Source organism: Nyctibius grandis, chromosome 2 (genome assembly GCF_013368605.1).
Source record: "Nyctibius grandis isolate bNycGra1 chromosome 2, bNycGra1.pri, whole genome shotgun sequence".
NCBI lineage: Eukaryota > Metazoa > Chordata > Aves > Nyctibiiformes > Nyctibiidae > Nyctibius > Nyctibius grandis.
The window spans coordinates 49,678,460-49,703,851 of record NC_090659.1 but is presented as its reverse complement, the minus strand read 5'-3'; the positions used below and the strand labels follow the sequence as shown (position 1 = coordinate 49,703,851).

At 41.5% G+C, this 25,392-nt stretch overlaps 1 protein-coding gene across 1 annotated transcript in view; it reads left to right on the top strand.

Moving 5' to 3' along the window:
- The window catches only part of GABRG3 (gamma-aminobutyric acid type A receptor subunit gamma3), a 366,619-nt gene that overhangs the window by 290,301 nt on the left and 50,926 nt on the right, over window positions 1-25,392 (top strand). Inside the window, exon 6 of the mRNA XM_068423230.1 lies at window positions 10,029-10,166. Coding sequence (XP_068279331.1) covers window positions 10,029-10,166 — 138 coding nt within the window. The remainder of the gene's footprint in view (window positions 1-10,028; window positions 10,167-25,392) is intronic.

The window sequence follows — 25,392 nt, the reverse complement described above, 5'->3', positions numbered from 1 at the left end:
CAGCGTAGGGGAAAGGGACCTGGGGGTCCTAGTGGACAGCAGGATGACCATGAGCCAGCAGTGTGCCCTTGTGGCCAAGAAGGCCAATGGCATCCTGGGGTGTATTAGAAGGGGTGTGGTTAGCAGGTCAAGAGAGGTTCTCCTCCCCCTCTACTCTGCCCTGGTGAGGCCGCATCTGGAATATTGTGTCCAGTTCTGGGCCCCTCAGTTCAAGAAGGACAGGGAACTGCTAGAGAGACTCCAGCGCAGAGCCACGAAGATGATTGAGGGGGTGGAACATCTCCCTTATGAGGAGAGGCTGAGGGAGCTGGGTCTCTTTAGCTTGGAGGAGACTGAGGGGTGACCTCATTAATGTTTATAAATATGTAAAGGGCAAGTGTCATGAGGATGGAGCCAGGCTCTTCTCAGTGACATCCCTTGACAGGACAAGGGGCAACGGGTGCAAGCTGGAACACAGGAGGTTCCACTTAAATATGAGGAAAAACTTCTTTACGGTGAGGGTGACCGAACACTGGAACAGGCTGCCCAGAGAGGTTGTGGAGTCTCCTTCTCTGGAGACATTCAAAACCCGCCTGGACGCGTTCCTGTATGATATGATCTAGGTAATCCTGCTCCAGCAGGGGGATTGGACTAGATGATCTTTCGAGGTCCCTTCCGATCCCTAACATTCTGTGATTCTGTGAAATAGCTACTTTAGCAATGAAAAATCAGTACAGGGAGGTAGAAAATGAAACTCTATCTCTTACTGGCATCTTTGTTTATAAGCAGAAAACATCTAAATACATGAAGAATAGAATGAGTACATATTCCAGAATCATTCAGATCAGGAGAGAACAAGAACTAGAAAAAATATTTCAAGCCTTTCATTTTTCTCTGCAAGGCATTGTTATTACAGAAAACTGAGGGTAAAATCTTCACATTGTTCCACACAAGACAGAACAGGAGGTTGGGGTGAAGTATCCATTCTGTAAAACACCTGAACAAGACTGCATATGGCCAGGCAAGGTTTCAGTATATGTCCTGAGTACGCTGATCTATGCAAGAATGCTCCTAGAGAAGATACAATTTATATCCAGTAACCTAGGAACGAGATGAGCCCATTTACAATTGATGATGTTAGGAATGGGGATGCAATATAGCTAAATCAGAGGAATCTGAACATTTATCAGGTGTTCTAATTACCAGTGGAGTAGTTTGTGAGAGAATCTGCTGGCCAGAGTAATGCAAGCAGGTAGGCAAAAGCAATTCCTGCATGAGAGGCTTCTGAAAATTACCTTCCAAATAAAACTGTTATCAAGCAGTAAAAATAAGTATATAAACAAAAATGCATAGCAAAACATTAAGACAGACTATAATATGAGACTGGTTTGGGGGGTTTTGTTTTTTTCCAGAAAAGGTGAAGGTATTTGCAAGACAATAGAAAAGTGTAATTATAGGGACAATATATGATAAAACTAACCATTTTCAAAAAAACGATCACTCTTAGTACCAATTGCAAATGAATCAGAAGGAAAATTGTTTGGTGAGCATAAAGACAGAGTACAAAGGTGTGATGATGCAACAGAATTGCCTTAGTTTCTTAACATAATTTCAAGCCATTCCACCTATCCTTTAGAATCCAATACTTGGAACAGGGATTTTTCACTACTGGGGCTGTTTGTGACAAAATCGTAGCACCCCTATATGAGAAATATGTTAGATTTTAAAAGAAAACTATATTTTTTTTCAGAAAGTGAGCACACAGAAAAGCCACATGTCAAAATATCTTCAAGGCAAAACTTCTGTCTCTTGTTTCAGTCCAATCTTGTTCATTTTTCTCTGCTTTCCTTCTTTCCCTTCTAATTTTCATCTTTTTATTCTCTTCTCCATTTTCTTCGAGCAAGGCTTACAACTTGTCTATGAGTAGCAAAAAACAAGGAAAATATTTACCTCCTACAAGAGCTGGTTAACAGAAGATCCTTCTTTTGGGACTTACTTCTCTGACAGCAACGCTTCTCTTTTCCTCCTTTCTATTTTGAAGGCCCAAAAGATGCATTGATGCCACAAGTTCCTCATAAAAGCCAAGCTACCATATAATGTATCAATAAATTGTATCAGCATTCCAGCACTTCTCTCAAAAAACAGAATTAGTCCTGGGTAAAAGGATAATTAAACATTAGCGTTGATGATGGTGACTGGATCCTCTAGTTCTTAGCCAAAGTGATATCATAATCATATTAAAGCACATTTGAAGAAAAACTTTGTTCTCTTCAATGGGAAATGTATCTTTTAACTTCTGGGTAGTATTAGATCCATTATTCTGTAGTCATGGTTATGTTGGTTGATTTTTTTCATGAGCTAATGCACTGTTAATAAGGTGTCAATTAACGATGCAAGCAAACAGGGCAAAGAATAATGTTTATAATTGCTGTAGTTATCACCTAAGTGCAATTATCTACAACTGCTGAAATAAAACACTTCAAGTTTTAAAGCTATCTTTACTGCATTCAGATTTATCTTTTTCTATTATAGCTGCCTTTGAAAATATGTCATGATTTTTCTTTTTTTTTCTTTTTTTTTTAAATCAGCGAGTGAGAAAAAAGCTAGTCACTTTCATTTGTTGACAGAGAGAACTCAATATGCATTCAATTACAAGTACGAGTATTGTTTTCCATAGATATTAAGTAAACAATTAAATGTCTCCATTCTTTTTCCCTACTTCTGTTTCAGTCTATCCTGATGGGTTCCTCCTGAAAAGAAATAATGAAATTTCTGTATTCCCTAATTTTTATTTTGTTTTATTTTAAACTAGTTGAACTGAAACTTTGCTCTTTCTGACATCTAATTGTACTTAATAAGTGCATACAATCATGAAGTCTAAGGTAGTATCATTTTTAATAGGGGAACTTCCAGGATTCTCCTAGTTAAAAGCGCACACATCTTCTGAGACCAAACACTGGACAGATACAGGAAAGTGATCACAGAGAAACCCCCTCTTCTGAAATGTTGAGAAGTTTGGATTAAAAATGCAGTTTGCTTGCCAACAAAGAAACATTTATAAAGACTGCTAATAAGAAAAAGAGCCCAGGCAGCTTCTGTGGAAGCATATGATTTGTCATCCACAACATGGTACCAGAGAAAAGTGCATTTCTGGAATTCATTATCCTTGTATGGCTGGGGCTGTGTTGACAGGGGTCTCCTGATTAGCCTGAAGAAAAGTTTACTAGGTAGAGTTCGAGGAAGCAAAGCATGCCTGGAAGCAGCTGGCTGTAACGTGTGAAGGGCTGCTCATCGTTTGCCTCTAATTGTGTCAGGGCATCCTCCCTCTCCTGACCACCTTCATCAGCAGCAGTCGAATCTACCACACTCCCTCCATGTCTGTGGTGTAAACTCTGACCACTACCTGATGGCAACAGCTTGTCTTTCTCCTGACTTCGTCTATCTAACACCCCTGGAAAAGCACAACCTTCCCAGAATCCAGCTATATCTTTCAAATATATACTCCTGTCATAAGCATCAGCCTCCTGGCAGATACTTCACTGAACTGTTCCTTTCTTGCCTGCTTCGCCTACATTTTCAGCTTTGCTGCTACTTTCATTAACTCCTCATTGCATGCTCTAAGCATACACATTTTTCCAAGGCTAGAAAGGAAAGATGAGCTTCCTTGTTGCATTATTCCTCCTGCTACAAGCTGGGTCTGCCTGTGCTATGTTTGAATGCAAAGTGTGGGGAACCAGCAGTAAAATAAAGTGATTTCACAGAGAGGGGAAAATATGTCTGAAGAGATAAAAGAGCTTGTTTTTTTTTTCTCATGCCTCTCTGTCTTTCCATGTCTTGGATAAATTTCTAAGTTTCTTAGAGAGGAACTAGTTCTTCAAGTGGTCTGTGTCCCTTTGACATGACCCCTGTCCTGCCATCTTCTTCACATTTCTACTCACTTTCTAAAATAGACCCATTATCACATAAAAGAACGTGAAACAAAGAATCAAGCATTAATCTAAGATAACCAGACCAACAACAGTGCTGGGGAAATCAAGGTTAGAGGCAGTATGCACTAACAGGCTGTCACGGTTTTAAAGCTGGGCCAGCTATTAAACCTGTGGCAGATGCCCTCTCTTAACCCCCCCACCCTCCCCCAAAGGGAAAGGGAAAGGGAAAAGGGAGAGAGACTTCCGGGTTGGAAAGTTAAAACAGTTTTAATAAACTATAATAATGAAAAAGAGTATAATAATAATAATAGAAATAATCAAATATATACAAATATATATATACAAAACCAAGACTGAGCTCCCCTGAAGTCAGCCACGTCACCACCGGCACTGCAGGGCAGGCTCCGGGAAGGCCCAGGCTGGGCCTAGCGACGGTCGAGAGCTGGATTCAGGGATGCATGGATCGGGATCGGGGGCAGCAGGAAAACAGACGGAGTCCTCCTTGGACACCGGCCATAGCAGAAAGAGGGCGAGACCCTCGTGATCCCCCCACTTTATACCGAGAATGACGTGTGTGGGATGGAATACCCTCGTTGGTCAATTTTGGGTCACCTGCCCTGACTGCTCCCCGCTGCAGCTGCGACCCCCCTTCGACTCTTCACTCGAAAGCAGTGAGGAATTCAGCAGTGACCTTGGTTTCTCTAAGAATAGGTACAGCAAGAGCCTTACTGCACAACACCCCTACCGGTGCCTCAGTGATAACTACAAACTTCGAGCGTTATCAGTCCTGGAAGCAGACACTGTCTGCAAACATGCAGTTAGTTTCAGAAAGTGCAGTTACTTAGAGGAGACTTAGCTGAAAGTAAAAATCACTGAAAGGAAAATCGGCCTGGTTTAGGCCAAACCAGGACACAGGCATGGATACATCAATGGTTGTATTGTGGAAGTTGCTAGTTGACTTCTGTAGCAGTCGTACTTCAGGGCCACTTGTCATCAGTTCTTGCAGCTATCTTGTGTTTGCATATGCCTTTCACCCAGCCTGAAGATGTTTCTGGCCTTGATCATTTTTCCAGCAGTTTGGTGGAGGCTTCTGCACAAATCAGTCTCCATAGAAAGTGAAGCAGTATGAAGCTGAAGAATGAAGTTTAGATATTTTTAACCTGTCAGTTATAAATTATATGGTGGTCCTGTGAGACGATGGGCTAACATGAGTTCAATCATTCCAGTAACAAAAAGGAAATAAGACAAAATCCACAGAATCTCACAGGTTGTCATGAAAACTTGGCTTTCTATTATAATAGGTTCACCTCCAAAACAGCAAAAAGTGCATTTATTGTTTATCCATGTTTGCATTATTGGAGGTAAAGTCAGTGGTACACTTTGAAAATGTATATGTTTAAGCCTATGAGTAAAGCAACAATGGTACCAATCATTTGTGTTAACTGGAAAAGCCAGTAAGTATGTTTGGTGAAAGTAAAACAGTGGTATTACATGGATACTTTCTACTGGGCCCTTAAAGAAATAACGTCAACCAAATTTGTTCTTGATTTGTTTTTGCAAAGGCACGCAGTACCAGTCTTTCTTACAAAAAGTCAAATGGTCAAGGTGCTCGCTAAAAGTCTTTGACATGGTAGTATACAAATCTGAAACCTGCAGAAGATGAGAATAACTACAGCACAGCCTACAAAATAACCATCAGGCCAAAAAAATGGGAGAATTTAAAGGCAATCAAATAAATTCATGGGAGGGATAATGAAGGTGTTGACACAGACTTTGGTTGAGAAGCTCCTGGGTTGCAGGTTGCCAGAACTTGGATGACTGCAACACAGAACACAGGCTTGGTTGTCGTGGTTGTCTTCTTCTCATGCCGTCCCCCTCCCTTTCTTACTGGCACTTGCTGGAAAGCCTCCAGGACCTCCTGGATCCTTGCCCTGCTGCAGTATGCATATTCTTACATAACCTAAAGCAACCTGACAGGGTAAATACACTTAGCAATTTGTTCAGTGTGGATGGCTTGAGGCCACAAGGTCAAGAATTTAAGGCAATTTACTGCCATTTGTCATGCTGGGGAAGTGAAAGAAACCAGACATTTCTATAGATAATATAGTCTTAGTTGTGTTATGGGATGAATAGCAGAACTTGCATTTTCTTGTGGAAGTACTGAAGTCTCCAGTTCTGATATTTTCTAAAATGAAGCATTTAGAGGGCTAGAAGCAATTAGACTGTATACAAGAAATGTTGGATATCACTGAAAGAAGAACCATCATGAATAGTCCATTCTGTAAGTTAAATGAATCTTAGGAGTGATATACTGTCCAAGTAGATGTGTCATTATTCCATAAGAAATACTATATCTTTTAAATGAACTGCAAAGTGAAGCCACCTGGCACTGGAGCAGAACATAATAGCAGTTATTTAACAGGTTGAAACACCTCCCATTGAATCACTAGTACTTATCTCTTTTGATGTTAAGTAACTCAACCATTGTAAGAGCTAGATGTCAGCAACTGTGGATTAAGAGACTACTATTAAAAGGTCATTATGGTCTCCTGAAGTCAGTTGCTTCCTATTTAATGACGACGAATAATACTGAAAGTAGTTATTCTGAAATTGAATCTGTCTCTTCTTAGTCAAAAATATGTGAAAAATCCTGAAGAATCAGAGTCTTATGAACTTGTTCCTGACTACATGCTACTCATGCCAGCATAAACAGCTGTGCCTTGGCTAATATTGTAGCAAGCTTTCAAGCTTACTGACAGTGTAATGGATTTTTGATAGGGTGGTGATGGGGTGAAAAAAAGACAAAAATCAGGAAGAAATTGAATTAAAGACTAATTGATGCAACTTTTTCGGTAAAATTTGGAAAAAAATTTTAAAAGTTAATTTTGGATCAATTTAAAATAATGTGTTAAAAAAATCTTTGCTACTTCCAGGACATTTGAAACATTTTTACTTGCAGTGATTATAGTGAAATATATCTGAGAAAAGGGGCCCCACTACAGCCTGCTACAAAATATGCAAATTAGCACTTGGGGCTACAAGTTCTGCAGTGGGAGCTGGTGTAGGAAGTGTAACAGGGCAAGGGTTTCCCTTCCTCCACATCAGGAAGCAAATCAGGAGGTAGGATTAGGACCCACACCACATGGCAGCCCCCCTTGCGGTCCTGATACTGCTTTGTGGGGAAGAGGTGGTTCTGCCACTGCCACCTGGCGTGAGGGCACAGCAGCCACAGCACAGAGAGGAGGCCATCTGATGCTTCTTCCCTCCTGAACTGTGGGTAAAAGATATCAGTCTCTACAAATTAAGCCAATCTGAGAAGGCTCCTGAGAGCCAGGTCCTGCTTGACTAACATGACCTCCTTCTGTGACAAGGTGACCTGCTTACTGGATGAGGGAAAAGCTGTAGATGTTGTATACCTAGACTTCAATAAGGCCTTTGGCACCATTTCCCACAACATTCTCCTGGAGAAACTGGCTGCTCATGGCTTAGACGGGCATATGTTTCACAGGGTAAAAAACTGGCTGGATGGCTGGGCCCAAAGGATTGTTGTGGTGAATGGAGTTAATTCCAGTTGGCGGCTGGTCACAAATGGTGTTCCCCAGGGCTCAGTATTGGGGCCAGTTTTCTTTATTATCTTTATCAATGATCTGGATGAGGGGATTGAGTGCACCTTCAGTAAGTTCGCAGACAACACCTAGTTGGGCGGGAGCATTGATCTGCTTGAGGGTAGGAAGGCTCTGCAGAGGGATGTCTACAGGTTGGATTGATGGGCAGAGGCCAATGGTATGAGGTTCAACAAGGCCAAGTATCAGGTCCTGCACTTGGGGCACAACAACCCCATGTACCACTACGGGCTTGGAGAAGAGTGTCTGGAAAGCTGCCTGGTGGAAAAGGACCTGGGGGTGTTGATCGATTGCCTGCTGAATATGAGCCAGCAGTGTGCCCAGGTGGCCAAGAAGGCCAACAGCATCCTGGCTTGTATCAGAAATAGTGTGGCCAGCAGGACTAGGGAAGTGATTGTCCCTCTGTACTCAGCACTGGTGAGGCTGCACCTTGAATACTGTGTTCAGTTTTGGTCCCCTCACTACAAGAAAGACTTTGAGGTGCTGGAGTAAGTCCAGAGAAGGGCAAAAAAAGATGGTGAAGGGTCTGGAGAAAAAGTCTTATGAGAAGCAGCTGAGGGAACTGGGATTGTTTAGTCTGGAGAAAAGGAGGCTGAAGGGAAACCCTATTGCTCTCTACAACTACCTGAAAGGAGGCTGTAGCAAGGTGGGTGTCAGTCTCTTCTCCCAAGCAACAAGTGATAGAACAAGCGGAAATGACCTCAGGTTGGGCCAGGGGAGGTTTAGATTGGATATTAGGAAAAATTTATTCACCAAAAGGGTTATCAAACATTGAAATAGGCTGCCCAGGGAGGGGGTTGAATCACCATCCCTGGAGGTATTTAAAAGACATGTAGACATGGTGCTTAGGCATATGGTTTAGTGGTGGACTTGGCAGTATCAGGTTTACAGTTGGACTTGATGATCTTAAGAGTCTTTTCCAACCTAAATGATGCTATGATTCCATGATTCTATCATTCTATGATTCTATGATTAAATGTAAAGATTTCCATTAGAGAGAGACTTTATTTGGTCAGAAATGTGATCAGAGCGCTCAGTCAAATAGGAGCAAGGCTTGAGAAGATTTCAGAAGATGCAGGGCTATGGCTCAGAGGCCCTGCAAAGCTTGGCTTTTTTCACTGTACCTCTGCATTGTCTGACATAATCTGCCAGCCAAAAAAAATTAACCTTTAGATCAATCTCACAGACTGACACAGCCGAATTGGCAGTGAGATCTGCTTGGCAGCAAGAGTGCTTGTGGAGAACAGCAGGGCTTATGTTTGTTACTCAGTCAGGTGCTTCATGGACTATTTCTTTATTTACATTGATGGGAAATATATAAACGTGGTATTTTGAATTAACACATAGTCATTTTCTACAGATTAGAATTTAGGGACTGGTGGGTACTTTTCATGCTGTGTTAGTGAGAGGGATAAATGAGGCCATGCACACCTTACAGCAGTGCCCCAGCAGGGTAGAACCTTAAACAAGATGAAGAAGACACTCATAGGAGGGAAACATCAAGAAAATAGCACCATGACCACAGAAGCTGTTTTGTAATGCAAATATCAAAATTTATCAGTATCAAATGGGAAAAAAAAATACATCTGAGACAGTTATATTAACTGGCTATTGTTGTTGCTAGGCTTTGAATTTGCCTTGTAATCTACTATATTAATTATTAAACAAATAGGCATTTATTGTATTATACATTAGATAACAATCTAGTTTTAACTAGCATGGGCATGCTGTTGTTTTCTACATGGTCTGTTATTATGGTTTGGGCTGGTTGAAGATTTGTTTTTGGACTTCTGTTGGAAAATGCCATTCTTTAACAAAAAGAAAATTAAATATTGGCATGGGGACTAATTATGACTACTAACTGCTAAATTGATAAAGGAAGACTTTCAGAAGCTATTTCAGCTGTAGAGATCGGGTGATGTCTCATTAAATACCACAGCCTTTAGAAGTAATATGATGGCATAATCACTTTAAAAATTCCATACTAATTACAAATTTGCTTTTTTGCACTCTGTTGAGCTCATTTCAGAAGTACAGTAGCAAACACCACATTAGAACTATTGTAACTTTTAAAACAATCTGCCCTTTTCAATTGCTTACGTCTTACACTGATACTACCCACCTTTTTTTTTACATTCTATTGGTTTGCACAGCTTATTCAGAGCATGTGTAAAGACGTATGCTCTTGTGTATGGACCTCAAATTAGTACAATCATCAGCTGCATCTCTGAGGAGACCTGCTTCTGATAGAACCAATTAGAATTTTTTCTCCACTGGAAAAGAGCAATGATTGTGAAAAATCATATTTTTGCCAGTATTATGACTCTAATTTTGTGTGCCATACAACTCTTAGCTGAATTATACCACCAAACTCAGTGGGCAAGCATCAGATCAGAAATTTAGGTATTCCAAAATAGCTCTAAATCAGTGAACAGATACTGTTTTGCAGTACCTTTTTAATGAGATGCAATACAGAGATTTTTTTTTTAATTTCTAGATGGCTACCCTAAAGAGGAAATGATTTACAGATGGAGAAAAAACTCGGTGGAGGCTGCTGACCAGAAATCTTGGAGACTCTATCAGTTTGACTTTATGGGTCTGAGAAATACTTCAGAAATTGTGAAAACCTCTGCAGGTGAGAATGACACAAATGGCAGTGCTTGTTTTGGAAAAGAAATTATTTCAAAATATTTGTTCCGAGTTTGCTTTCATTCAAGTGCAATTTGATTTCAATGTGTACCAATGTTCAGATTAAAACCTCTGAAGTGAGGCCGTCAAAACTATTGACTTTCTAGATTTTGATAACTTCCTTTTCTTTTTCTCTAGTCTTTTGGTAATTTCACAAACCAAGGAATAAATGCTAACTTGACATAGCTATTTGTTATATACTTGAAGTTACTATATGATTCTCATTCCCTAGCTAAGTTTATTAAGCCATTCCTGCATTGAGACATTTTTTTTCACCATAAAGAAGAAGATTTTGAGCACAATGGTAGAGTTAGAGAAATTAGACACTTTCAATAGTAGTTGATTATTCAGCCACAAGTTCAGTATTTTTCTTAATATTTCAAAGGCACTCAGCTGATAAAATGCCTTTGCTAATGACCTTACCAATTGATTGTAATTAAAATCTAATGATGCTTATTTTATTTCTTCAGAAGTCTTACTGTTTCTTATAATAACAGCAACATAGGGAAAAAAGATGTGTAAATAGAATACATTATTTGAATTGGATAAATTCTCATTAAATTCAAACAATGTCTATACTTTATACATGACTCTGCGGTAAGCTCCGTGATTAACATTTGGTAAGTCATCTCCCAGCTGCAGAAGGAACCTGCTAAGCCACCTTCTGCTTAACTGGTGGTGAATTTTTGAAAAACCCAATTAATTTCTTATTTTTCAATAAAAAATTATTAATATCTGTGAAACTACTGCTGTTGGGTCATGGCCCACCCACTAACATCAGTAATGTATCCTCAGGACTGAATAGCAATTTTGATAGCAATGAAGAACCACTAAAGCTTTATTGATTATTTTGGGCTGGCAGTTCAGCAGAGCAAAATGTTGCAAACAGCACACATGTAAAAGTTCAGTTCTGTTATGGGTAGAAATCATGGAATAGTTTGGTTTGGAAGGGACCTTTAAAGGTCATCTAGTCCAACCCCCCTGCAGTGAGCAGGGACATCTTCAACTAGATCAGATTGCTCAGAGCCCCGTCCAAGGTGAATGTTTCCAGGGATCAGGCATCTACCACCTCTCTGGGCAACATGTTCCAATGTTTCACCACACTCATTATAAAAAACTGTCTTCCTTATATCTAGCCTAAATCTACCCTCTTTTAGTTTAAAACCATTACCCCTTGTCCTACTGCTACAGGCCCTGCTAAAAAGTTTGTACCCATCTTTCTTGTAGGCCCCCTTTAAGTACTGAAAGACTGCAATAGAGTGTCCCCAGAGCCTTCTCTTGTCCAGGCTGAACAGCCCCAACTCTCTCAGCCTGTCTTCACAGAAGAGGTGCTCCAGCCCTCTGATCATTTTTGTGGCCCTCCTCTGGAACCACTCCAACAGGTCCATGTCTTTCCTGTGATGAGAACTCCAGCGCTGAACGCAGTACTCCAGGTGGAGTCTCGCCAGAGCAGAGTAGAGGGGCAGAATCACCTCCCTTGACCTGCTGGCCACACTTCTTTTGATGCATCCCAGGGTATGGTTGGCTTTCTGGGCTGCGAGCACACATTGCCAGCTCACGTCCAGCTTTTCATCTACCGCTATGCCCAAGTCCTTCTCCTGAGGGTTGCTCTCAATCCCTTCATCCCCCAGCCTGTCTTGGTACTGGGTATTGCCCTGACCGACATGCAGGACCTTGCACTTGGCCTTGTTGAACCTCATGAGGATCACACGGGCCCACTTCTCGAGCTTGTCCAGGTCCCTCTGGATGACATCCCATCCCTCAGGCAAGTCAACTGCACCACTCAGCTTGGTGTCTTCTGCAAACTTGATGAAGGTGTACTCAATCCCATTGTCCATGATATTGATGAAGATATTAAACAATACTGGTCCTAGTATGGACCCCCGAGGGACACAACTTGTCACTGATCTCCGTCTGGACATTGAGCCATTCACCACTACCATCTGGATGTGACCATCCAACCAATTCCTCATCCACCAAATAGTCCACCCATCAAATCCATATCTCTCCAATTTAGAGAGAAGGATGTTGGGGGGACCATGTCAAAGGCCTTACAGCAATCCAGATAGATGACATCTGTAGCTCTTCCCTTGTCAATTGACGTAGTCACTCCATCATAGAACGCCGTGAGGTTGGTCAGGCAGGACTTGCCCTTGGTGAAGCCATGACGGTTTTCTCGAATCCCCTCCCTGCCCTCCATGTGCCTTAGCATAACTTCTAGGAGGATTTCTTCCATGATCTTCCCAGGCACAGAGGTGAGGCTGACAGGTCGGTAGTTCCCAGGGTTCTCCTTTCTACCCTTTTTAAAAATGGATGCAATGTTTCCCTTTTTCCAGTCACCAGGGACTTCACCTGACAGCCATGAATTTTCAAATACCATGGAGAGTAGCTTGGCAGCTACGTCACCCACTTCCCTCAGGACTATGTGATGCATCTCGTCAGGTCCCACAGACATGTATATTCAGGTTCCTCAGATGCTCTCAATCCTGATCTTCTCTTACAGCGGGAGGGACTTTGCTTCACCAGTACCTGCCTTGCGCTCCATCAACTTGAGAGGTGTGGAAGAGAGGTTGCCAGTGAAGACTGAGGCAAAAATTGTTGAGTACCTCAGTCTTCTCTTCATCCATTTTTACCAGTTTGCCAATCTTGCTTATCAGGAGGAGGTACACTTTCTTTGACCTTCCTTTTCTGGCTGACATTCCTGTAGCAGCTCTTCTTATTATTCTCTGCATCCCTTGCCAAGTTCAGCTGCATCCACCCCTTGGCCTTCCTGACCCCATCCCTACAGAACCAGGTAGCATCCCTATACTCTTCCCAGGATACCTGTCCCTGCTTCCACTGCCTGTGCATTTCCTTCTTACCCTTTAGTTTGACCAGCAGGTCTTGACTCAGGAATGACGGTCCCTTGCCTTCCTTGCCTGACTTCTTACACCTGGGGATCGAGAGCTCTTGCGCTCTATGGAAAGCATCCTTAAAGATCTGCCATCTCTGTTCTGCTCCCTTGTCCCTGAGGGCAGTTTCCCAGGGAGTCCTATTGCCTAATTCCTTGAAAAGCTGGAAGTTTGCTTTCCTAAAACTCAGCATCCTGACTTTATTCTTTGCCTGACCCATATCCCTCAGGGCTGCGAACTCCACAGTGCATGATCACCGCAACCTAGGCTGCCTCCAATCTTGACATCACCAATTAGCTCAATTGCCTTGGTGGCCATCAGGTCCAGTATTGCATCCCCTCTGGTAGAGCCATCTATTACTTGGCTTAAGATGTTATCCTCAATACACTCCAGGAGTCTCCTAGATTGCCTACAGCTCGCCATGCTACTTTTCTAGCAGATGTCAGGGTGTTGAGGAGAGGCTGAGGGAGCTGGGTCTCTTTAGCTTAGAGAAGAGGAGACTGAGGGGTGACCTCATTAATGTTTATAAATATGTAAAGGGCAAGTGTCAAGAGGACGGAGCCAGGCTCTTCTCAGTGACATCCCTTGACAGGACAAGGGGCAATGGGTGCAAGCTGGAACACAGGAGGTTCCACTTAAATTTGAGGAAAAACTTCTCTACTGTAAGGGTGACTGAACACTGGAACAGGCTGCCCAGAGAGGTTGTGGAGTCTCCTTCTCTGGAGACATTCAAAACCCGCCTGGACGCGTTCCTGTGTGATATGGTCTAGGCAATCCTGCCCCGGCAGGGGGATTGGACTAGATGATCTTTCGAGGTCCCTTCCAATCCCTAACATTCTGTGATTCTGTGATTCTGTGTTTGAAGTTCCCCAGCAGGATGAAAGCCTGCGAGCATGATGTCTCCTGTAGCTGGAGTAAGAAGGCTTTGTCAACAGGCTTGATCGGGCAGCCTGTAGTAGCCACCAACCACAAGGTTCCCTTTGTTGCCTCAGTCTCTAATTCTTACCCATAAAATCCTTATAGTCTGTAAGTTTCTTAGGAATGCAGATTTCTCATGTGAGTCAGCCACATGTTGAACCAGGAACTGGTGGATAACAGTCAAGTACCAAACACCAAATCAGTAAAGCATCTGTGTATGCAGGCATGGAGCTCATTGGAAGGGATGGTATGAATAGGAGAGAAAGCCCTGCTCTTTCTGCTTTGCTCATATCTGGAGTGATGCCATCCTGAGTGTGCATCAAGAACTGCTAAATACGTGTGCAGAAGAATACCGAGTCAGCCATATTAAGATGGTGACAGTGTCTTAATTAACGATCTATTAAACTCTTACTTTGCACAGAATAAAGCCATTTTTATAGAGGTCTCATTAAAGTAAGTAAATGGTTGATGTGGAGCAAGGACAAATATATTTCCTATGCTCTTTTTAGTTTGTGCCCAGTTCTTATTAAGATGAGTGAGCAGACAGTATGTTTTTCCTATTATTGCTGTTGCTGCTTCTGCCCACCCCTGTTTATGAGGGCAAAACCCAACACTGAACCTACTGGAGACACCACAACATTTCTATTCTCCCAAAGTCATCACAGTAGCAGAAAGTCATTGGCAAACTGGAGTTTACTCAAACATTAAAAAAAAAACAAAACCCAAAACAATCCTATCAGGAGGTTGTGGAAACTAACTTGGAAGAAACAATGTAAAATGTATGGGTCAGATTGTCAGCTGTGTTTTTAGGTAGGAAAATGAGTTGTGCATATGGCCCATATATTCTGGCCAGCAGATGGCTGAGAAGGGGCTGTCATTCAACAAACATATGAAAGACATGAAAAATAAACCCCTGAGTTTGCACATGGACCTCAATTTGTATGGAATAGACTCTCTGGCTGTATTTACACTATAGTTTAAGGTACTTTCAAGGCCAAATTTACTGAACATCAACAGTATTTACTGTCAGAAGCAAACCCAGGGGCAGGACTCGGGAAAACTAACTGGTACATTGGAAAACCTTGAGTATGTCCTATGCTATAGCGCAGGGATTCCTAAAATGGAGGGAGGGGCACAGGACATAGCCCACTTGGGACTGTGAAATATGTCTCAGAGACAAAATTTAAGATAATTCTGCGACTACCTGCTGTGAGCATATAAGTATATGTGAATGTCACGGTTTAAAGCTGGGCTGGCTATTAACCAGGTGGCAGATGCTCTCTGTTAACCCTCTCCCCCCCACCTAAGGGAAAGGGAAAAGGGAGAGAGACTTATGGGTTGGAAAGTTAAAACAGTTTTAATAAACTATAATAATGAAAAAGAGTATAATAACAATAATAATAGAAATAATCAAATATATACAAATATATACAAATATATACAAAACCAAGACTGAGAGCTTGGAAATCCTCCTCAGGCAGAGTTGCTCCCCCCAGTACAGGCAGAGGGGAAAAGGCAGTAGCTCCACCCAGCACGGGCAGAGGGCAAAATGCAATAGCTCCCCTGCCATCACACCTGCAGGCTTTTAACTGGAGAATTGGCAAAGCTGGTACCAATCAGTGGGAGGCAGGAGGGCCCCTCCCTCCTGGGCCCCACCTCCAGGAGGCAGTGGGTTAGTGATAAATAGGAAAGTGAGAATGACATGTATGGGATGGAATACCTCGTTGGTCAATCTTGGGTCACCTGCCCTGTCTGCTCCTCCCTGCAACTGCGACCCCCCTTTGGCTCTTCACTCACAAGCAGTGAGGAATTTAGCAGTGACCTTGGTTTCTCTAAGACTAATTGGCCTGGTTTGGGCCAAACCAGGACAGTGAATGAGAGGGACAAAGAGGCAGCTGTGCTGTGGTACGTGCCTATTTACTGAAGAAAAGTAGCCCTATCCAAAATGTTTGAGAATTAGGGTAACCCCAAGGCTGCTGTTTCACATGAGCAATCTCTGATGAAGGGAGACGGCAGCTGCTGCCCACAGGTATCTCAACAATTTTGCAACCATGCCACAGTGGCTACAGGTGGTCAAAAAAGAGATGCCAGGTTCTGTCATGGAAAATCTGTGGCATATTTGCATTAAAGCTACTCAGAGAGGGAGATGCACTGGGGCTGCCCCTAGGATGCTATGGGTATAGGATGCCACTTGAATTTGGGATGCTCCCCAGAGAGATCAGTTCCCACCAACTAGCTCTGGGACTGTGTGTGGCCACTCTGAGCTGTGTGGGAGCTCATAAAGGCCTTACCAGCTGCCATCCCTTTGAAGACTCAGGACAGAAAGGAAGAGCAGCGTTTCTGAGAGTGCTGCACAGGGAATCATTCAGGGTAATGAGATGGAGTCAGGAAAAGGGAAGCAGGCCGGACACCAACAGCAGCTTTCTGACAAAGAGAGGTACTAAACATCATCTCTTCCTCCCAAGGGAAATTATGGAAACTACTATTATACGGGGCATTTAAAAGCAGACTAGGCAAAGTATGAGAAAATGTACTGCAGGGAGCAGTCCTCCACTAGCAGGAGATGGATTCAAAAGCCTAACATCTTTTTTTTGCTTCATACTTACACTTTTCCACTGTTTTATGACACTATTCATTCTCACTGAATTGTGTGTTCATCTATAATATGAGAGCTGCTGCAGCATTACCTACCTGTGTCCCATTCAGGGGTGCCTTTTTTAGCTCCTTTTCAGCAGTGTTCAGGCTATAATGAAGAGAGGTCACACTGACCACTCGGTAACATGCTGCTGTTCTTCCAGCACTTGCATAAGCCCTTTCTTGGTAGTAATTTTCACCACAAAATGACTAGATTTAGCACTCAGTGGAGTTCTGAATATTCGATATTCTTTCAGTCTTTCCACACCTTTTTCAGACATCTAAATAACCTTTATGTTAATCTGGCGCAATTTCAGAGCTACGCAAGTAGGAAGCCAGCTGTCACAAAGACTGTATTTCTGAAACCTAAGCAAGATGAGAAATCTCGTCATCTCTTGCCTTGAACCAGCAGTGCCTTAAAGCATTGCCATAGTGGTATACTTTACTCTTGCAAGAAGACTATCCTCTTTTACAATAATCTGTCATCCAGAGAAAGTTTTCATTGCCATCTGGAAGACGTGCACAGCTTTTTCTTGAGGATGTTTTTTGAATTTCATGCTAAGATACAAACACAAGCAGATAAATGTCTACTGCATATGGTGATTACATGGAATACACAGCAGAAATCACTGTGCTGGTGCTGTGGTCATGAACCTTTATCTTACACCCTAAGTAAGCTCTCACTGTCAGGTCATATCAAAGTAATTCTCAAGTACTGAAGAATTCCCCTGTTGCCATCTGGCAAGATACTCATGTACTATAGCAAGAGCACTTCTCTTGCTACAATGTCAAATAAGGCTGGCAAAGACAATTAAAGTAGAGGGAATACTAAGCTACCCGGCATTGAGCTGTGAAAAAAGGAGGAACTGCATGTAAGCAGAAAATTCTCAAATTTTAAAACTGCAAAACAGCCAACAGAAGGGTGGTCAGAAAGACAGTAGAGAGAAAGAGGGAGAACATCATCCTTAAAAGCAGTCTGTGTGTGTTTGCAGTAAACTTCAGGTTTCCGAGTCCCAGCTTTTCCAGGTACACTAGAGGGGGGGGGGGGGGGCAAAAAAAAAAAAATAAAAAAAAAAGAAAAAGACAATCATGAAGGAATCCATGACTAAAGCTCATGGAGTGAGCTGTAGTGCTGCTTGCACTTTTCTGCTGGTATCTCCCCCAGGGAAAGTCTATTCATTCTTTTAAAACCACTCAATTTTTTACACCCCTAAATAAACACAAAGACCTTGTAGCTACTGAATCTAATTTTCATTTACTTGAAAACTTCTTTTCATCATACAAGTCCTATTTGTGTTCTTCCTCAGATGCCTTCAGCCTGAGAGATTTTTGCAAAGGAGCCTTTGTATAAATAAATTCAAGATAACTCCTCAGAAACAGAAAACACCATAGAAGTGCCTTATTTAAAAACTTTAATACCTGATCACTAAAAATGAAATATACAGAACCAGACAGAAAGAATCATTTCATACAGTCTGAATGACTCCCAAGCATCAATACCCAAACCCAATAAATAGCCATAACTACTGCCATAAAAAGGTATACCTTTGCATACATACAACGGATGGGTGACAATTAGCGGAGTCTGCCTGTCACACAACTTCTAAATTGTGCTTTGTATTTTGAAATTGCTGTTTCATCAAGTACCTCAGCTTATGTGATGCTCTCAGCCCTATATCACAAGGCTGCAAAGCAAGGTTAATATCTGTTGTCACAGATTCAGATAAAGCTCTTTGAGACAATGCTAATAACAACACAATTTAAAGTACATACTGTTTTGCAGGGGACTCAGTAAATGGCAAGTAAAAAACTACCCTAGGACAAAAATAAGAAAGTTTGTCTTTTAAGAAGATTCAAAAACCTACGTAAATAGCTATTGGCAGAAGAAGGGAGGAATTGACATGTTTTTATAGGGAGGCCAAATTTCACTGGGGCAACACCCATCAGGTCAAGAGGTGGATCAGGTGGAGACAGGCATTAACTGATGTCCCTTGAGTTTGTTAGAAGACCAACACAGTCCCAGAGATTTTTCCAGAGGAAAAGATGTTCATGTGCCTAGCTCTTCTACTAGGTCAGCAAAGAACACCTGGCTGTAGAAACCATTTCAAAATCAGCACTTCTCTCACTTTTTGCTGTTAAATCCTCCCAAATTTCTTAGCTGTAGGCACAGAAGGCCCATGACGAGTACCTACACAAGATAAGTCAAGCAGCCCAGTGGCAGTATGGAGTTCAGCCAGCAATCCAGCCATCACCCCATAGGTCCATGTTGACAAGGCAGGACTGCCACCCAGCCCAGATATTGGGTTGGCAAGGCAAGGCCAGGGTCAGCAGCAGGAAGCTAAACTCCTCAGCATGAGGAAGGGGTTGCAAGGAGGGTGGCAGAGAAGGGTGGTCACAGGCTGATCAGGGCAACTGCAGCCTATTGGAGCACTCAGGGCTCTGACAATAAGTGAAAAAAGATTCATGAGCTGTCATAGTTGCAGAATATGGTTGTGTCTGTGCATGTTTGTTTTTAACGATCTGATTCAGTCACACCCTCTCCTGTATCAGCTATCTGATCTGAAGACATTTATTTAATGAATATTCATGAAGCTTTTTTGTTTTTTAAAGTCATGGAAATTTTTTAATGTCCCACTGAGTCCTGATGGCACATCACAGAGTGCTTGTCATCTGTGTGTTCTTCCCAGGACAAATGTGAATTTTCTTGTGTTTTTTTTTCCTCAAATACCAAGTTCAGTGGGATCCAGCACATGCTACCTCAGCTGGCCGTGCTGCACAGACTGTCTTTAATTAGATGGCATCCTGAAGCAGACAAGTGGAGACTCAGACAAATGCACTGCATTGTTTGAAAGCAGTGCCTGTTTTTACCTACCTTGCATTGCAAGAGCTTTGCCTCTTTCAGACAGGCTATCACATAATCTGAATTGCTTTAATGGTTAGCCTTTGGTTTACACCCCCCAGCAGACATCTATTCTGGGTTTCCATGATTCCAGACAGTGTCCCCTCCTCTTCCAAACAGCCCTTATCCTGTCCTGCCTGACTCTTAATGTGAGTGCAGAAGGGGAGGAAGCGAATTTGCCTTTTTTGCCTTTTTTTTTTCCCTGTTTAACCAGGCACGAGTGGAGTGGCAGCTGGATTCCAGCAGCTCAGAACCTGTTTCGCCCTGATGCTAGACAGTATCTTCTGTGTGTCCGGCATCTGTGTGTGGAAGAAGTCTGTCTAACACTCCCCAAAGAGGTAGAACAGAAAATGGTTTTGGTGGGAGAATTCTCCATTGCTCTGCTCTCTGGCACTTCAGTTCCCACACACCTCCCCTGCCCGTTAGACACTTCCAGATACAACTCGTTCTCATGGCTGTTGAGTATTCCTTTGTATCAGGTAGCTGTAATTATCCTCATAGCTATCATTGGGTTCTTGAAATTTTTGGTCTGAATTTTAGACCTTGCAAACATACAAACTATGCTTGCATTTGTTCCCAAGGTTCATTAAATCAGGTTTGGGCTTTAAAAAAATCTGTTTCTGTCATTTAGAAGGAAATCCTAAGAAGTTAGGAATCAAGCTAAAATCCTGTGTTGCTGAAGTCCTGTGTTGAGACTTGAAGCTGAGTGTAAGTTTATTTTTATAGGTGGTAGACAGAACCATACAGAGACAGCTGATGCCTGAGGTGCCACCCTTCACCAGAATCTGCTGCCCCCATCACACTCCTTTCTGCTTTCTCATCTTACTTACACAAACACACACATACAATTTCTCGGAGTCCTTGTGCATCTTCTGCCCCCATGGGCCCTCATTCCCAGCAGCTCCAGCATTGCCAAACTACTAGGTACCAGGAATCCCCCTTTGAATCCCTTCTTGCCCAACACTCCAGCTCCAGCACTGAAGATACCTCTGCTTGCTGCCTTTACATGGGCAGATGTGCACACCAAACTAGCACTTGCAACCTAGTTTTCACTCATCTATTCTTTCTTATATGCAGCTTTCTTCACAATGCAACTTCGTCATTAATGAAATCCGTCAGACCCGGTGCAAGAACATAAAATCCCATTTAGGACTTCGAATAGGTTGAAAACCCTACATAGTACTTGAAAATAATGCCTAGGACTGATCCACAGAACTGACCCATGGCATATATAATGAATTCACTCTCTTATTTTTTCTCTGTTCATTTTTCGTGGTTCATTGTTAAATATGACTCCAACAACACCTTTAAATCCAGAATGTTCATACAGTTTAAAATAACTTTGTATGCAGCACCAAGTACACAGCCTGGATTTGAATTGGCTATTATTCTTTGTCTCCTTTTAGAGAAGCAGAATAATACTGAAAGTCCTTGCCACTGCAATCATCTTGGGAATGAAGGAATACTGTAAGACTTCTTTTCTGACAGTAAACACCAATTTATGTGAAAACAGAAAACTAGCCTCACTATAAGAAGATTTAGCAATAATCTCTTTGTTGACAGAGTTTTGATCTCTGATACAGTATTTGCAATAAATCAAATCCCAGTTTAGCAGAGAGAATCAACAGTGGCTGTACTGACTTTTAAAAGATATTCACATGTCAAATGATGATTGATCAGAATCAATATATGAATAAGCCATAGATTTTCTTAGAGAAATTTCAATTTTTATTTTCAACAGCAATTCATCTTGCACTGATATTGTAAACTTCATATAACAGATTCTGATAGTTTTGTCATTAGCCAGTCAGGTTAGAAACGTAATAATTAAATAGACTATTACTAATAATACTTCTATTCTAAGAAAGTGTTTTCCTATGTTGGTTGCAAGTTTGACTGACACTTATGTGAATCAAAACTTTCATATTGCCCTGCAAATCCAGCACTTGCCCGTCTTGTTACAAAAACTTCTCACAAAGCTCATAGTAAAACAGCTTCTGAAGAGAGTGATTTATAACTTGATCAATAGCCTACTGCAGTTAATGGATCTTTTCCCTGATGCTGGCCTGGGATCAGATTCTGAAACGTAGAAGTCTGAAACTGGCTGTTTAATGTGAGTAACTCTTCAGCCACTAGAAACTAGAGAAAGATCAGCCTAATGATATACCAGTGGTCTAAGTATAACATTCTCTAAAAACACCTTTCTTCTTCTGTTTACGTATAGTACAAAAGATTATTAGAACGAGGATATTATTCCTCTCCATATTTTGTAAATTAGGCAGAACTGCATGTATAACTTGTTTAATTCCTATGCTTTGCCTTGAGGAGGCAAATGCTTAGTGTTCTTTGTGTAGGCCTTTACTGCTGCAAATGGGCAGAGAGATTAGAAATAAAGTAACTTTACTTTGTGGTAAAAGCAAAAGTAAAAAAAATAGACAGTGGAAGACTCGAAGTCAGGCTTTCATCTGCATTTTTTTCTTAAGAAAAATTTCGGTAGGAGGTGATTTTTCCCTAAAAAAATATCAGTTGTCCTCATTAGAGTACCTCAAGTTGTCCTTTTTAAAGATTTTCATATTGTATGGAAAAAAACACACAGCCTTTTTCCATTAGGTTTTTCTTCACCTGAGATTTTTATCTGATAGTTCCATATTTTGGAAGTTTTGTATGCATCTGACTTTATGAGATTCTTGAATTACTGTCCTCATTCACACATCCATTGGCAATGTTGTATTTGTAGCTTCTCTTTGAACATGGAGTTCTGATTTCCTGCTCGCTTCTGCTGGAGCTACGTCACTTTCCATTCCAGGCCAATTCACCAGGACAGGAGGACAACAGGGTTGACATTGTTCTCCAGTAACCATAACCCAGAGCTTGGGGTTGTTGACCTGAGCTCTCCTCTGAGCTTGAAAGAGTGATTGAATATTTAATAGCAATACCAGGTGCTAGATGAACCCATTTCAGGGTTTAGAAGGCTAGCCAAATCACTCACTTGAGAGGCAGAGACTTGGGTCTCATATATCCTGGCTAAGTGCTTTAATCAGTAGGCCACAATGTAAAAACCAGAAGGCTGCTATTGCTTCCATGTTTTGCTAGGAAAAAGATGATTTAGGTTCCTTTCTTCAAAAGAAATTTCAGAGTTGCGAATTCTTCATAGCAACAGAGGCCTGCCTAGCAGCACCTTCTCCTCATCTGCTCTTTTTCCTGCTTGGTTTAGAAGACACCACCGTAAATTTCTGGCTTTCATGGATTCATTCCGAGATGCCCAGCTCTCCCACTTGCTAGAGAGAGCTGTGGCAAATTTGGGTCTGTGAGGATGATTGTGTGGCCAGGCATTGCCAAGGGAGAAGTCGTACTTCCTTGTGTATGATACCCAGGCCCTTAAAGGTATAACTCTGTGTGTGCTGGGCTACGTTTATAAAGGCAGTAACATGCTGTCTGTGGTGGCAAAAGCAGTAGGGAGAGTGGGAAGTATTTCCATAGAAGAGACAACATGACTGCTGTCAGAATGGCTTTACAAGTGTCTTTGATACACAAAATACAAAGCGGAATTAGATCGATAAGTTGTATTTACTTCTAAAAAGGTACACAATGTAGACAGAATGTTTTGACTCAAATTGTGAAACGTATCTTGAGATTTTCTGGCCTACAATGCAGATTGATGATACAATTTCTGGTATTAATGTCACCGTAATGGGGTGGAAAGACTATTATATAAGAACTGTGAGCCTCTGCATTTGTACAGCAGAGAACAACTTTTTAGACTCTTGCTATTCCAGCACCTCTGGCTTTTATTCCTACTTCTGTGTCATTGCACCACTGTATTGGTGATTTATGGTTGGCTCAATCAAAAGTTTTATATTAACAGAAACTGTGAAGGTTTGGCCTTTGCCCAGGGTTGCTGCAATGTTATCTAAAAGTCTTTCGCAAGGAGCAATTGTACTTAATTTAAAACTCACAGTGTTGCACAGGATATTTTATTCACTGCTGAATCTACAATCTTAATGAGAATTTGAAGATACAGAAGGGGATGACTATTCACATATCACAGAAAGGTGGTAAGTGTCTTTTTAGATTTTAATTTGCCGTACCTTAGAAAAAGTGCAGCACAGACTAGTTATGTGCTCTCTAAATTTAGCCTCTACTCTTTCACGTCGAGGTCATGTTTCCAGATTGCTTCCATGGAGTCATGGAGGCTCTTTGCTCCTAGGACCCTTTTCTGCATCTAATATTCACAATATTCAGGTCTTGTTCATAATAACAACTCCATTTCAGTCAACACCTGCTTCCTAGTTACACTGGCAAGAATCAAAATCTCTTCTATGATTAGTTGCCTGCTGCTGCATTTATCCACTGCCCACTGAACTAATATGCATCTTACCATTACCTGCCGGAGAGCCTGGCAAATATGAGCTATGCTATCAGATAGACAGCTAAGGAAATGATGTGGTACAAAAATAAGTGTTTAGCCAGTTTCCAAACCTTCCAGCAAATACAACCAAAGTAATAATATGGGATAGTACTCCTGAAATGTAAGGAAGCCTGCCATAACTGGAGATACCACATCAAGCCACAGAGAACCAGAGGTGAACCCTTGGCACGTGGGTGTGGCAGTTTGGCAGTGACAGAAATCTGGGCTGGCATCAGTCATGATGCATTGCAGTGTTTACAAAATAAATATGGAAGAAGACCCCAAATAGGCTATGACCCACTACATCAGAGAAAGTTAATCATAGTCAACTTGAGCCAAACTGAAGATGTGGACCAGAGTTTCATTGCTTCATAGAAGTAAAATATATAATCCCAAGAGTATAGGAAGGTGACACTAGGCCAAGAATCTCAAAACACTCAAGTGACTTGAACTAAGTTCTGTCGATGTCCTTGTGCTTCTGAACAGATGAATCCTTTTGAATACATCGCCTTCTCGAATAAGCCTTGCAAGTGTGTCTGTTTAGTCTTTTATACTTTGCTATATCAAACAGTGGTAGAACTATAACAGTAAACAATATCCTCATATAGAATAATTCTGCATGATAGTGGGGCATTTGCTTGTCAGCCTCTCTTTCAAAACTTTTTGCTGTTTCTCAGAATTTACCATCTTGTATTCATCCTCAGTGGACAGGAAAATTAAAATTGTCATTCTGACATGACCCCTAAAGACTAGCATTTGGAAGATTACATTTAGCTATGTTGAAGATCTAGGTTGCTCCCCAATGCAAGGGTTTCACAATACCATCTTCCTTACATTTCTTTAACAGAAACAATCTACAGCTGCTCCTGATTTAGTTGTTTTAAGTGTCTGCAACTGCAGTAAGTTCCCTTTAGCTTGTACAAATTTTTCAAGTCGGTCTTTGACCTGGGAACACCCCCAACCCCAGCACCCCTTCCCCCTACCTGTCCTTGAACAAAACAATGTATGGTGTTGTACATAAGGAGAACAGCTTATTTTTAGATAAGTATAACATACAGATTTTCATCTGAGAAGTACAGAACCACCCACATTCTAATTCAAGTCAATATCAAAGTTAATCTCAGACCTCCTACAAGTAGGAGCAGTTAGAGAAAAAAAACATCTGACAATTTTTCTGCTCTTCATGTCCACTGCTTCAGGCATGTCTTTTGCATACTATAAACAATGATGTGCCAAATTATTCCTTCAGTACTATTGGTTCAAAACAGAATTTTTCTTAGAATAATGATGTAGGAGAATCATAGAGGAACTATAAAGCATCTTGAAGAGAAAAAATAATATGCATGTTATACATTGTTCACTAGATGCAGGTTGCTATGAAGCACATAAAGATGTTAAAAATGTACTGAAATTTTCATACATC